The sequence below is a fragment of the Urocitellus parryii genome, chromosome 1 (assembly GCF_045843805.1).
Source record: "Urocitellus parryii isolate mUroPar1 chromosome 1, mUroPar1.hap1, whole genome shotgun sequence".
Taxonomy (NCBI): Eukaryota; Metazoa; Chordata; class Mammalia; order Rodentia; family Sciuridae; genus Urocitellus; species Urocitellus parryii.
Window position 1 is genome coordinate 283,381,460 of NC_135531.1, and position 15,295 is coordinate 283,396,754.

At 57.3% G+C, this 15,295-nt stretch overlaps 1 protein-coding gene across 1 annotated transcript in view; it reads left to right on the top strand.

Moving 5' to 3' along the window:
• Window positions 1–15,295, top strand: part of Crocc2 (ciliary rootlet coiled-coil, rootletin family member 2) — a 61,781-nt gene that overhangs the window by 25,557 nt on the left and 20,929 nt on the right. Inside the window, exons 16-21 of the mRNA XM_077795296.1 lie at window positions 2,897–3,090; window positions 5,653–5,780; window positions 6,082–6,251; window positions 6,752–6,937; window positions 12,016–12,129; window positions 14,386–14,529. Of these exons, the coding sequence (XP_077651422.1) occupies window positions 2,897–3,090; window positions 5,653–5,780; window positions 6,082–6,251; window positions 6,752–6,937; window positions 12,016–12,129; window positions 14,386–14,529 (936 nt within the window). The remainder of the gene's footprint in view (window positions 1–2,896; window positions 3,091–5,652; window positions 5,781–6,081; window positions 6,252–6,751; window positions 6,938–12,015; window positions 12,130–14,385; window positions 14,530–15,295) is intronic.

Below are 15,295 nucleotides of genomic sequence, written 5' to 3' on the forward strand. Positions count from 1 at the left end.
TGCTGGGAATTGAACTCAGGGCCCCGTGCACACTAGGCAAGCACTCAACCACTGAACAAATCCCCAGTTCACAAGTCAGTATTTTCTGAAGAGATTTTTGCCTAAGGACAAAAAGACAGCCTCCTAGGCTTTATCTGACTTTCAGTTGAGGTCTTTGCTTCATTTCCAGTTATTTGTGTGGTTTCCCAAGTGAGTTGAAGCAGTATAAGCACCATCTGGGGACTTTTGAAATGCAAATTCTCATGCCCCACCCAAGACCCACTGACTCAGAAGCTCCACGAAGAGGATCCAGAAATCTGAAATTTGATTAGCCCCCCTCCCGGGTGATTCACTTAGGTTCAAGAACCACTGTACTAAGGCCCCTTATTTTTCATACTAATATCCAGCTGTTCCACCACCATTTTTTAAAGAAACTCTCCTTCATCCTTGAATTATCTTGGCAACTTGTTGAAAATAAATTGTACATGTGGGACTTGGCACATAAATCTATCTCCTCATTCTTTCACCAAAACTCCTGTCTGGTCATAGAAACTCTTAACATTATGTAGTATGTATATTCCTGACTTGCTTTCCTTTTTCAATCTGCTTCTGAATTCTTTGCACAGTCATCTATATTTTAGAATCCTCTTGGCAATTCATACCCACCCCTATAAAAAACCTGTTAGGACTTTGAATAGGATTTGGTTGAGTTTATAGGTCAATTTGAGGAGACGACAAATCTTAACTACAATGAGTCTTTTATCCGTGAATATAGTATACCCATGAACAAGGAGAATCATGTCTACATTTTATTTATTGCAGCCATGTTTTATAGTTTTCAGCATAGAGGCCTTTTTATTAGATTAACTTCAAGATTTGACATTGTAAATTGCATTGCTGGTCAATTGCATTTTCCTATTGTTCACTACTAATATATAGGAATATAATGTCACGTATTGACTTTAAACATGTGACCGTGGCAAATTCATTTATCTACTATCATTTTATAAGTACAGATTTTTGCATTTATGCTCATGAGTACTTTATTTTCTTGTCATGTCTTTGCCAGAATTGGAATCTGACAAATTACTCATGTGGTGGACCTCTGAGTAACAACTGTACTTCCTTCTTCAATATCTTCTCTTTTTTCTTCTCTTACACAATATGACCTGCAGAACAAAGTTGAATAGGAGTGGGGAGGGATCATCCTTCCACTAAACTCAGCCATGAAGGAATGATACAATGTTTAATATCAGCTATGATGCTATTTATATGCCTTTTATAGATACCTTTTATCAGATTGGGAATATCCCTTTCATTCCTGTAGGCTGAGAGTTTTAAAAATCAATAGGAGTTCTAAATTCTGCTCAATGCTTTCTCTGAGTCTGTTGAGATGACATCATGGTTGCCCTTATTTTGTTAATTGGATAAATTATATTCATTACTATTTTGAATTCTAAACCTACATTGCATATGTGAGATAATGCTAATGGGTCATGAGTTAATATTCATTTTATATATTTTTAGATTCAATTTATGTTTTGCTAAGAATTTTTGCTTGTACATTCATGGAGAATATTAGTCTGTATTTTCTTTTCTTGTAATGTCTTTGTCAGAACTGGTATCTGGGGAAAAAAAAGGAATTGGAATCTGACCAATTACACACATGGTGGGCCTTTCTCCTGGTCTTCTATCATAGTGTTTTCTATCCTTTTTCTCTTCATGGTTCACTCAGAGTATTCTTTGGCCTATCTTCCTGATGATTCATTGTTTCTCCTACCTTGACTAATCTGCCATTGAACTCACCTATTATTTATTAATATTAGCTATTGTATTTTAAAATCATTCCTTTCATACTTAGTATCCAGTTCTACATCCTACAATCTGGTTTCTGAACATGCTAGTCAGCTATTTTAAATTCTATGTTTGACAACCCTAATATCTGGAGAGCTGGTGGGGGTGAGGGAGTGTCTAGTCTATTTTCTGTTTTTATGTGTGTTGTTGTATTTGTCATGTGGTCCTGTCTCCTAGTATGCCTGGTCATGTTGATTAAATGCCAGATATCATAAATACAAAGTTTTATAAACAATTTGACGTTCTTGACAATGCCATTCTTTGAGGGCTTTATCTTTGGTTCTGAGAGGCAATGAAAGGAGGAAATGAACACTATCATCCAATCAGTGACGGAGGCACACAGGTGTGTTTGAAGGGTAGTCCAGTTCTGACTCACCACTACTCCTGGAGTCAGGTCTTCTGTGAATAAAACTTGAAACCTGGCATGTGCTTGATGGGAATATCCCTTTCATTCCTGTAGGCTGAGGTTTTTAAAAATCAATAGGAGCTCTAAATTCTGCTCAATGCTTTCTTTGAGTCTGTTGAGATGACGTGAGGCTAGTCCCCTGGCCTATCAGTTTCTCAGCCTGGACTTTAAATCAGCAAATGGTTTGAACAGAGAAGAGATGGCACATGGTGGGCCCATTCCTGCTTCCCTTCTCCTCAGGATCTTGGCTCCTTTGAACCCTGCTCTCTCCCGGGACACACGTTGTCTTAACCTCTTGATTCCCTTGTGGAACCGCTGGCCGGCACCACTCTTCCTCTGTTACTGCTACTGACACGTCCAGACACGTGTCCTGCCCCTAGAAACTCGTGGCCCAATGGAGTGTGGCGGCTGGGTCCTCACTGGAAGAGCCCAGCTTAACAGCATCTCTGTTGTGGTTCGGGGAGTTGAGCTGCCCTCTGTTCTAAAAGGTGCGTGTGCATCCTGAGGTTCAGCACGTCCACGTCTACCCACGACCTCCAAGTTCACCTCTGGGCCAGTCTGAAGAAGGTCTCTTCCTCCAACGCCCTTCATTTCCCTCAGCAGCCCCCCACCTACCCACTTACTCTCTTTCTCTGCTACACTGTCCCCCTCCCCCAGGTCACATGCAGAAAACAGGCCCTGGAGAAGCAGCTGGCACAGTGCCTGCAGGACCAGGACACCCAGATGGACACTCTGCAGCAAGCCCTGAAGGCCAAGGCTGCTCTGACTGAGGAGCGAGTCCAGCTGCTGGCCCAGCAGGAGGCCCTGGAGAGGCAGGGGCAGCTCTCAGCTGAGGAAGCATCTGACCTCAGGTGCCCGTGAGCCTGCCAGTCAGAGCGTGTCTCCATGGCCCTGACCTTGGAGACCTGCAGGGTGGTGGGCAGTGGTGGGAGGCCCAGGGAGGTCTGCTGAGTGTGTGGAGGGTGGGCTTTGAGGGAGGGAAAGAGTGCCTTGGGGTGACACACAGCGTCTCTGTACAAGGCACACCCAGGAACAGTCCTGGGGTCACCTTCCTGAAGACAGGTGGCAAGTAGCAGAGAGCTGGCTCAGACCAGTGGCAGGAAGATGTGGAAGGTCTTGCTCACAGGTCTGAGAAGTTCCGAGGGAACCTGGCTTCAGACAAGGCTGCTCCAGGCATGCCCACAGTCCCCAGGACCCTGCTCCTTCCTCCCTCAGTGCTAGGTGGGCTCACCTGGAGAGGGAAAAAGAAGGTCAGCCATCACCAGGGCCTTCCTGAGCAGACAAAAACCTTTCTCCCCAAGTCCCTGAGGAGCTGCCGCCAGCCGTCTTGAACCTCTGGGCAGCCCTGCGGCGGCCTGGGAGCTAGAGCCACAGGCTCAGAGTGCAGGGTTGGGTGTAAAGCACATCCTGCACCCCAGGAGGCACAAGGCTAAGAGTCGGGGGGAGCCCAAAGACCAAAGTCAAGAGAAATGTCCAGAAGTTGAAATGGGCACTTGTGGGCAGGATCGGTGGTGCCATAGATTGTTGCCCATGGCCTGACTGGTTCCAAGGCCTATGCCTTGTCATGTGGTCCTGTCTCCTAGTAAGCCTGGTCATGTTGATTAAACGACCCAGGGCCGGCTGGGCTTTCCCCACCACTGAGCTCTTCTTGGGGACACCTAAGTGTCTAGAAGATTTCCTCCTGGGGTCCAGAATCTGGGAGGTGTGAGAAACCTTAGTCTCAGGTCCTCAAACCTCTTTATGGAAGCACCTCTCCTGCAAATGCAGGAGCAGACACCTGGGAAGGCCGCCCAGAGTCGGCGGGAGCACAGGCCCTAGGCCTGGCCTCGCGGGCTCCTTGGCCCTGGGAATGTGTGTTCCCCAAACACAACCCTGGTTAGAGCCCTCCGTGGCCAGGATCTTGTCCCATGGCCCCTGCTCTCAGCCCTGACCACTGAACCCAGGGCCACTACACACAGCAGCCCCTCAACCCAGAGCACATCTGTCCCCCTCCCTCCGCTTCTCTGCTGGCTCTGGGCTGCCGCGCTGGTGAGCTTCAGATCATCCTGATGGCCTGCGGCAGCCCCTGGCTCTGAGGACCCCACAGACACACAGGTCTGCTGTACCAAGGGGAATGGACAGATTCCCACCTGCTCCCCAGGCCGCTGGCCCTGGCCAGTCCACCCTGCGGCATGTGGGGCCTCTGCTCCTGGGGCAGACTCGCAGGCGGCAGACACCCAGGCCACACTCCTGGTAGAAGCCAGGTGTAAGTCACGGAGGAGGCAGGTTGAGGCAGACGGGAAGAGCTTTGCCTGTGTGCACCAGCTGTGGGGTCTGGGCACTTTGGGATTGTGTGCTTTGAGCGTTTGTGTTTGTGTGTGTTGTTTGGTTGTGTTTTCACCATAAATGCACACGGCATGTCGGGGGGCGTGTTGGTACTGATGAAATGCCCGTAACTCAGGCTTTCTCGTGTTCTGAGCATGTGCACCCGTGCAATCTGTGTGCATAGGCCGAGCACACGCCATCACACTGCGTGTGAAGTTCCAGTGTGGCGGGTGGCTGGGGGTGACTCTTTGCCAGGAGAGAACAGAAGCTTGTCTTCTTGCCCTTGTTGACAGCTGCACCGTGGGCCAGAGTCAGGACATGTGACTTCTCAGACTCTCCCATTTCCCCAGTGAGGACCCTGGGGCAGCCCCAGTGAGCATGGTCATGTGTGTGGTCAGTACCTCTGTATTTCTGGAAAACGGGCACTGTGAGAGGAACTGCAGCCCACGTTACGCGCGTTAGAGTCCCCTGGCCTTGCCAACACACAGTGTTGTCACTGTTAAGCTTTTGCTAATCGGATAAGTGATCAATAACACTGACTGTGGTTTAAATTCCCTGGCATTTATGAGGTCTACAAGTTTCCTGTTTTTAGCCATTTTCATTTTCTTTGTGTTTAACAGTCATTTTTTTCTCATTTTTTAAATAGGACTAGCAGATTTTCGTTGATTGGTAGGAGTTCTTTGCATGTGATGGATGCTAATCCTTTATACCTTTAGTGCAGATTTTCTTCCAATCTGTTCCTCGTCTTTTAAGTTGATTTATGAACTCTTTTCTGCAGGAATACTCCCCGTCCCTCTCTTCAGATCTGCTGGACTTTCTTTCCCTTCTGGTTTTCAGGTCTTGCTTAAGAAGAATACAAAGTACCCTTTAGGTTTTTTCCTACCATTTTTTTTTTGGTTCTGAGTTGTTTTGCTGTAACTTAGTAAATGTTCTTTGTTTCTGCATTTGACTTTTTATTCCACCTGAAACAGTTTTGTTAGGGTCCAATTCATTCTTAGAAATTTGGAATGAAGGAGCCCTGTTCTGCTGATCTGCTGGCCTGGCCTCGGCTCAGGGCCACTCCTCATTGGCAGGAGCTCCTGGGTGATGCACCTGATGCTTCTCTGCAGGCTGGAGAGAGACTCTCTGGAGAGCAGCCTCTTTGAAGCCCAGCAACGGGCCAAGCAGCTGCAGGTCCAGCAGGAACAGCTGGAGGGAGAGGCCCAGAGTGCCCGGCTGGAGCAGCAGGCCTTACAAGGTGCTCCAGGGTGCTCCCCTCGCCCTCCCCAGGGAGCACACACCCATCCCCAGGTGTTCTACCCACACACCCCGGGCCAGGGGGCACAAATGGGGCCTGGAGCTCTTGTAACTTAGGAGGCCACCAGCCTGTCTGGCCTGCACTGGAGTAGCCTGAGGCTCAGAACTGGGTGTAGCCTCCTGCCTACTCCCTGTGACCAAGCCTCTGCTTGGCCACCCGGCCATGTGCTGGCCACAGGTGGAGCAGGGGCTTCTTCATGGGCTCTGCACCAGGTGGGCCTGACACACCTGTGGCTTTGCAGTGGAAATGGACAGACTGAACAGGGACTGGACGGTCCAGGAGGCGAAGCTGCAATGGGAGGTAGGGCGGCTGCTGTGGCGGGTGACGCAGCAGGAGCAGGACCTGCAGCTGGCCCTGGAGAGCCAGGCGCTGGCCCACCAAGAGGACCTGGCACGGCTCCAGAGGGAGAAGGTCTGCCTCCCAGGGACCTTGGGACTGTCCACATCCTAGGTGTCTGTCACATGCTCCCTGGGGTGGAACCCGGGTGGCTCACCATCACGTTCAAGCAGTGGCACCAGCCCGCCCAGTGAGCTCCTGGGCTGGAGCAGGTGGGTGTGCAGAGCCGGCTCCCTCTGCAGAAGGGGCTGGGCCCACCGGTCAGCTGGAGGAAACCTTGTTCCACCTGAGCCGTCCATGGGCTCCAGAGGCTGGGTTTGACAGGACTTTATGCCTGTGTCCATCAGTGGCACCGGGTAGGGGTTCAGGTGAGGCGCAGGAACTGTTGGAAGAATGTGTGACAGTGGCGCCCAGACCTGAAGAGTCTTCCCTGCTCATGTGGGGTCTTGGAGACAAGGGAAGGGCAGCTGGCCAGGTTGTCCAGCCCTGGTCTGCAGGGCCTTGGGCCTCACACAGGACCACAGTGCCTGCTGGTCTCCTGGCCTGACCTGGCCACCTGTCCTTTGTCTCCATAGGAGGCCCTCATTCTCTCCCTGGCAGAGGAGAAGAAGTTGGCTGTTCACAGGCTGCAGCAGGAAAGGGAGCTACTGGCTACAAGTGCGGCCACCAGGGAGACCCTGGAGCAGGAAGTGCAGACCCTGGAGCAGGAAGTACAGACCCTGGAGCAGGAGCAGCAGGAGAGCCTCCGCCAGATGCAGAAGGTAATGGGGGCACAGGAGGCAAGGGCCCACCGCCCCATATTCTCCTCTCCAGCCCAGCACAAGGCTGTATTGGGGCCACCGCCACCAGGCATGTGCCGCGTTTCCAGGTTACCCCTGGAGCAGCTTCAGTACTCCACAGCACCCTCCTACCCAGCCATCCATCATCCGCCCATCCACCTATCCACCCACCTACCCATCAACACATCCATCCACCCATCCACCCACCCACCCATCAACACATCCATCCACCCATCCACCCACCCACCTATCCATCAACACATCCATCCATCCACCCATCTACCCACCTACCCATCAACACATCCATCCATCCACCCAACTACCCACCTACCCATCAACACATCCATCCACCCATCCACCCACCCACCCATCAACACATCCATCCACCCATCCACCCACCCACCTACCCATCAACACATCCATCCATCCACCCATCTACCCACCTACCCATCAACACATCCATCCATCCACCCAACTACCCACCTACCCATCAACACATCCATCCACCCATCCACCCACCCACCCATCAACACATCCATCCACCCATCCACCCACCCACCTACCCATCAACACATCCATCCATCCAGCCAGCCATCTACCCATCAACACATCCATCCACCCATCCACCCACCCACCTACCCATCAACACATCCATCCACCCATCCACCCACCCACCTACCCATCAACACATCCATCCACCCATCCACCCACCCATCCACCTACCCATCAACACATCCATCCAGCCACCCACCTACCCACCTACCCATCAACACATCCAGCCAGCCAGCCAGCCATCTACCCATCAACACATCCATCCACCCATCCCCCCACCCACCTACCCATCAACACATCCATCCACCCATCCACCCACCCACCTACCCATCAACACATCCATCCACCCATCCACCCACCCACCTACCCATCAACACATCCATCCATCCAGCCAGCCATCTACCCATCAACACATCCATCCATCCAGCCAGCCATCTACCCATCAACACATCCATCCACCCATCCACCCACCCACCTACCCATCAACACATCCATCCACCCATCCACCCACCCACCTACCCATCAACACATCCATCCACCCATCCACCCACCCATCCACCTACCCATCAACACATCCATCCAGCCACCCACCTACCCACCTACCCATCAACACATCCAGCCAGCCAGCCAGCCATCTACCCATCAACACATCCATCCACCCATCCCCCCACCCACCTACCCATCAACACATCCATCCACCCATCCACCCACCCACCTACCCATCAACACATCCATCCACCCATCCACCCACCCACCTACCCATCAACACATCCATCCAGCCAGCCAGCCATCTACCCATCAACACATCCATCCACCCATCCCCCCACCCACCTACCCATCAACACATCCATCCACCCATCCACCCACCCACCTACCCATCAACACATCCATCCACCCATCCACCCACCCACCTATCCATCAACACATCCATCCACCCATCCACCTACCCATCAACACAACCATCCAGCCACCCACCTACCCACCTACCCATCAACACATCCATCCACCCATCCCCCCACCCACCTACCCATCAACACATCCATCCACCCATCCACCCACCCACCTACCCATCAACACATCCATCCACCCATCCACCCACCCACCTACCCATCAACACATCCATCCACCCATCCACCCACCCACCTACCCATCAACACATCCATCCACCCATCCACCTACCCATCAACACATCCATCCAGCCACCCACCTACCCATCAACACATCCATCCACCCATCCACCCACCCACCTACCCATCAACACATCCATCCACCCATCCACCTACCCATCAACACATCCATCCAGCCACCCACCTACCCACCTACCCATCAACACATCCAGCCAGCCAGCCAGCCACCTACCTACCCATCAACACATCCATCCACCTATCCACCCACCCACCTACCCATCAACACATCCAGCCACACATCCACCCATCCACCCACCTACCCATCAAATATCCACTCAACCACCCATCCACTCATCCACCCACCCATCCACCCACCCACCTACCCATCAACATGTCCATCCATCCATCCAGCCATCTACCCACCTACCCATCAACACATCCATCCACACATCTTCCCATCAAATATCCACTCAACCACCCATCCACACATCCACCCACCTACCCTACCCACATCCACCCATATATCTGCATGTCACCTGCCTCCCCATCAACACACACAGACGTGCACCCACTATATCTATCCATACAACCATGCACACACATCCACCCAGCCACCCACCTGCCCGTCCACTCGCCCACCTATCCGTCCATCTGCTCAGCCAGTCGTCCAGTTGTGCATCAGGGTATTCAGTCTGACCCCAGTGCAGGTAGACAACCGTCACCACTCACTGGCCATCCATTGGGTCTGGGGGGTGAGTGCAGGCTTCTCCAGGGCACAGGCCCCCTGAAGGGCTCACTGTGGAGAGAATGGGAAGACAGGTAGACAACCCCGTGGGCTGCCACCGCGCGACGAGGACCAGCTGCTGGCACACAGTACAGCTGTGGGGTTGGTGACTAAAGCAGCCAGTCTTACTGTCCCACTGCCTTCCTAGTCTACGCTCCATGCTGGGGGACGCACTCTTTTGAGCCCACTTTACTGGAATCCCTTGGCCAGGGCTGGCAGCTCGCCTGGTGGGTGCGGCCGTCCCTGCTCCTGGCAGCCACCACCCTGCCTCCTGCGGTGGCCTAGGAGGAGGAACGGGAGCCTGGGAGGTCAAGGAGGGTGGCAGCCACCAGGCTGTGGCAGGCCAGGAAGCCGTGGGAATACAGGGTGTCACCCAGGGTGTCTCCCAGCAGGTGTGGGTGATGGGGAGCAGCGGCCGTTCTGCGTAGGGGTGGCGTGACAGGGTGGGGAAGAGAGACAGACCAGGGAAGATGGGAGAGGCCAGGGCTGGGCAGGGCTAGCCAAAGAAGGGCAGGTCCAGGGCCCTGGGGATGCAGTGGTGTCACCTGTGCCACGGGAGGAAAGAGACCCAGAGAGGCCAAGTGACAAGGCCCTGTGTGGCCCCACTCCTCCGACACCACCCACCAGGCAGCACGGCCCAATCACACGCACCTGGGAGCTGCCCGACACATGCGGCCACCCATACAGAGCCAGCTGAGCAGGGGGAGCAGGAGGGGGCAGGTCAGCAGCCCCTGAGGGGGCTCCAGGTGGACTAGAGTCAGAGACGCGTGCAGCGGGCAGCAGCACAGGGACGCTTCCCCTCCGTTCCCCACGCTCCTGGCTGCGTGGACTGAGCGGGGCTGGCTCCGTTCTGTTTGCCCCCGTAAACAGATCCTTTTAAGACTTTCACCGGGCATCTTCTTACTGTGTCCACTAATGAGGGTCTCAAAAGGGACAGATGGGCCCTGGCCCTGACTGGAATAAACGAGGGCTCCAGGGAGGGAGAGGGCCCAGCAGGGTGCACTCATTTCCAAAATCACCCCAGATACGAGGCCGTCCCTGCCACACTGCCAGCTCCTCGGGACATGTTTCCTGGTGTCCCCTGCAGTGCTAGGCCAGCTCAGACCCACCACTTAGGGGCCCAGTCCCCATGCAACTACCTCATCTCAGATGTCGCCATCTCAAGGCCACCTGGACCTGTGCCAGCGACTGCCATGTGGGGTCCCACAGCCCCTCGAGCCAGGACCCAGAGACCATCTCCTGGGACCCCAGAGAGTATCGAGAAGGCTGCACGGGGAGAGAAGAGACGTGGGGCTGGGGTCCTGGAGTCTCTGTGTTCACCATCCCGGAGGCCGCTGAGCGTCGGTCCAGGGTTTCACCATCAAGAGAATGATGGTCCACAGGTTAAAGTTGGTGTCCCGTCCTCCTCCTGGAGACCAGGAGCTGACACCAGGGCTCAAGTCTCCCTCTAACCACCTGAAACTGGGCAGAAGGCCACCACGTGGCAGCTCGTTGGCACAGTCTCAGATGTGCTCCCCGGGCCAGCGTCAGTGACAGTGACCACGTGGCCATTTCCCCAAGGAAGAGGCTGCTGCCGGGGACTCGGGGGGAGACCAGGAGAGGTTTAGGAAGCACCCCCTCCCTGAGGCTGCTCACACAACCCGCGGGCATCCTGCCAAACCCACCCTCACCTAACAGGGGGCTTTCCTCCTGCCTCTGCCCGGCTCAAGTCCGAGGACTGGGCCACACAGCACTGGCCTGGGGAGAGACCCCAGGCCGACTCTACGGATGGTTTCTTGGACGGTTTCTACTGGACGGGGGCTCAGCCCCATGTTCCCTCCGGCACCTCTACTGCGGAGGCGTGGAGCCCACCTGCTCTCCGGGGCCTCCGGATCCCATGTCCCGGGCCCCCAGCACTGCAATCTGGGCTTTGTGAGGCTTCTCCACTGCTGTGATGTTCTCTTGGGCGCGAGGCCACCAGGCACGGGCCTCTTGTGGCTCACACCAAGGTTACCTCCTGCTCGTGGCTTTCAGTGTCATAAACAGTGACAGAGGAGAGCTGAGCTGGATGTCCTGCACATGGACAGCGTCTCTAGGCTTTCCTTCCCCGGTGGGCTTGGGCAGGGAGGGAATAAGTGCTTGTGGTGTTGACGGCATTGCCGATCCCTTCCACTGTCCACGGGTTGCTGGAGGAGCAGCCCGTCCCCCTGGGCCTGGGGACCAACTTGGCCTCTCTGGGTCCAGCCGCCTACCCTCCTCTCACCGTTAGTGAGATGGGTATCTGGGGTGCTCCAGGGGCCACTGGAGGCTCCTTTGTGTGCACTTGGGACCACAGTCTGCAGGGATTCGGGGTCATGAGGTTCTGGTCTGCACTGGGAGAGAGCAGGACTTAGGCAGATCCGGGACAGGGGCACCCCAACAGGACTGTCTGAGGGCAGTGCCAGGTAGGAGGTCCTGGGGCAGAGGAAAAGCTCTGGCGAAGGGCCCAGGCCCCAGGGCCGCCCTCCTGGGCAGCAGGGGTGGAGGCAGGGCTCTGGTACTCGCCGCTCTGCTGGCCTGTCCTGTGAGGAGGCCCAGCCCCAGCTCTCCAGCCCTCTCACGAGCAACCCTGTGTCTAGGCCCTGTCTCTAAAGGAAGCAGAGAGGAGCCTGCTGAGAGAGCAGCTGTCCAGGGCCACGCAGGACCTGGATCACATGCAGCAGGAGGCCCGGGGCCAGCAGGCACGAGCCGAGGTGAGCCCACCACCCTGAGCCAGCAACCAGCCCCTGGCCTGGCCGTGCACGGCCCAACCTGCGGCAGACACCAGCTCACCTTTCCTCCTGTCCCAGGAGCATGGCCGCTGCCCAGGGCTTCTTGGGCCAGGGAGGAGAGAGTCTGGTGGCAGGAAGCCAAGGCTGTGCTCTAGTCCCTGCCTGGGCAGGTCTGGGTGCTCCCAGCCCTCAGAACCAGCGGGGGCCCAGAGGGGAGGCCTGGCCAGGGAGGAGGGGGAGGGCTGCCCCAGGCCTGTGCCCGTCTGCAGCCACACCAACCAGCCTCACCTTGCTGTGCGGTGGGAAGCGCAGCTGGGACCCAGGGCTGCAGAGGCTCACCCACTGGGGTCCCTGCCACCACACTGCCCCGAGGCCACCCACCTGTGCTGCCTGCCTGGGAGGTGTGAGGTGGGGTGGGAGCAGGTGTGATGGGTGGCGGCCTGGGGGAGGGCGCTTGCGGGTTCTGATGTGGGGACTCCTGGCTGACCACGGGATGCTGTGCCGCAGGAATTGTGTTCCAGGTAGGAGGTGGCCCCAGGGGCTGCCTGGCCCGCCCCTGACACCAAGACCAGACCCCATGTCACTCTGGGCAGGGCAGTCCAAGGCAGCCTGGACCCAGGAAAGCCTGGCCCCAGACTTCTGGCTCCCAGCCACCACCTCGGCCGTGTCCCTTTCCTGAGGCGGCTGAGAGGGTCCCCGGGCTGGAGGATGGGGCTGTGCCCTTCCCAGCTGCTCTCTTAGCCCCCCCTCTGGGCAGGGACCAAGAAAGCACTGAGATGGGGAGCGCCCAACGCTCTCAGGGGAGCCTCCGGGAGCTGGCTCCTGGAGCATCCGTGTGTCTGGGTCTCCCCTGGACCCAGGATGGACCTGCCGGCCAGTGAGCTCCTCGGGGCGCTCCTTAGGGACTCTTTTACCACCTCAGCTCCAAAAATAGGAATCAAAACCCTCTGAGAGGAGGGGAGTGGAAACGCAGCCCAGGAACAGCTGGGGTGACGTGGTCAAGAGCCACCCAGGGCACAGCGGCCTGCGGGCTGTCAGGCTACCTCAGGGCTCTCAGCAGAACCTGTCCCCAAGGTCCCAAGGTGTCCTCCAGCCTCACTGAATAAGCAGTTCTGGGGCCGTGCCAGGGCACGAAGCCCATGTCCAGCTGTCCAAGGCGACGTGTCCGTCCAGGAGGCAGTGGGTAGAAGAGCCTGTGCCCTGGCCCTGACTGGAATAAAGGAGGCTCCTGCTGTGCTGCTGCCAGAGCCTGGGGAAGCCCACGGCAGTGCCCCAGGCAGCGGCCTGCAGGATGGGGGGCGCCCACGTGGCACCTGTGCCTCCCTGGAACCCCGGTCCCCTCAGCTGCCCTCCTCTGCCCAGCTGCTGCTAGTAGGCCACAGAGACTGTAGCCTGGGGAAGAACCCCCTGTGAGGACCCTGTGGCCCAGGGTGGGTGGGGAGAGTCCTCACTGGACAGGAGAGCAGGTGTGGGACAGGAGGACAGTTTGGGCTAGGCTGGGTCCCAAGTGGTGCCACAGCTGCCCAGGCAGGGTGGCATCCAAGGGCAGGCAAGACTGAGTGCTTCACACTGGCAGCTGGCAGAGACAGTGGGTGTCCCCCTCCACCTGCCATTGGACAGTCCAGGAAGGAGGAGCAGCAGAGTGGCACCCGATTCCCAGGAGGAGCATCTCTAACGATGCTCTGGCCTCCTCGGCCCAGGCTGATGGGCCTGGGTCCCCCGGGAGGGGAATGGGCACTGCCTCAGAGGGTGAGCCCTCCTCTCCTGGGCAGCCTCAGTGAAGGCTGCAGGCCTCAGGCCCCGGGGGCTCCTCTGCATCCTGGGCCTGAGTGGCCAGCAGGCCCTGCCAGGGCAGAGGTGACCCCAGCTCACTGCCCAGCATCACTGAGGGTAGGGCCTGCCTGTCCACAGGCCAGATGACCCTTCCCGATCCTCCCCCTGAGCCAAGGAGCCCAGCAGGGATACCGTAGGCAGGCCAGCAGTCGGCTCTGGGGTCCTGGGCCCAGCGTCCCCTGCCATGGTCTGGTGGCTCGGGAGCCCCAGAGGGGAAACAGAGGTGGGAGACGGGCTGGAGCTTCAGCCCCCCTCCCGGAGCCCCCCTCTGGGCCAGCACCTCTGCCCTTCACCAACATGCTGGGCAGTCAGCAGGCGATGCCTGCCTGGCACCCCCAGCTGCCCCCCATGGACGCCTACCTCAGGCTGGCCTCCCTGATGGGTGGTGTGTCCCTGCTTCCCCAGGCCACCCTCAGCACCAGGACAGAGGAGCTACGGGCCCTTCAGGCCCAGTTTGAGGAGGCCATCTCCTCCCACCAGACACAGGCCGCAGCTCTGAGCCAAAGTCTCCGGGAGGTGGCAGCCGGGAGGAGCAGTGCCCAGAGAGAGGTGAGGGCAGCAGGAGCCGAGTGGGCGGGGCTGCGCTCACGCTCAGAGCTGCCCTGGGGGAGGGGAAACCGGCCAAGATTCCAAACCTACAAGAATGGGGGCGGGGGTGGACCGTCCGAGTCCTGGCCACAGGAGAGGGCGTGCCCCAGGCTGGGCCCCAGGAGGATAGCCAGGGAGGGCCGACTCGTGGGAGGCTGGCCAGGACACAGGGTCCAGGTGTGGCGCCACACCCGGCCCAGCACTCTTATTCCACACAGCTCACACCCGGAGTCCAGGGGCACCTCCCTGTGCAGGTCTGTGGTCTCTCTTGGGAGGCAGCCGCGACTGGGGGTGGACACGGGGAGGCTGGACTCAGCCTCTGGGCTGTGGGAAGGCCCAGGCAGGGCAGCCCTGGGCTGGCATGGGGTGGGATGAGGCTGGTCTGGAGAAGCCTGCAGTCGAGGGGCAGGAAGAGACAAGGGGCCCAGGACCCACGTGATCATGATGGGGTGGGGACAGGCAGGGGCAGAAGGAGCACGGAGAGGCCAACTGGGCCCAGCAGGCCAGCAGATGGAGACATGTCTCTGAGGAGATTGGGCAGGACTTGGGGGTGCCTGCAAGAGGCAGGGCAGGGGACATGTGGCTGAGGGCTGGACGAGGGGCCAGCAAAGCCCAGAGGGACCTGCGGGGGCAGGTGGCCTCATGGCTCCCTGGGCTGTGGGCCCAGCAGGGGGAGGGTCTCAGCCCCCCCAGGCACGCCCCGCGTGAGCCCCCGAGAGGAGGACAG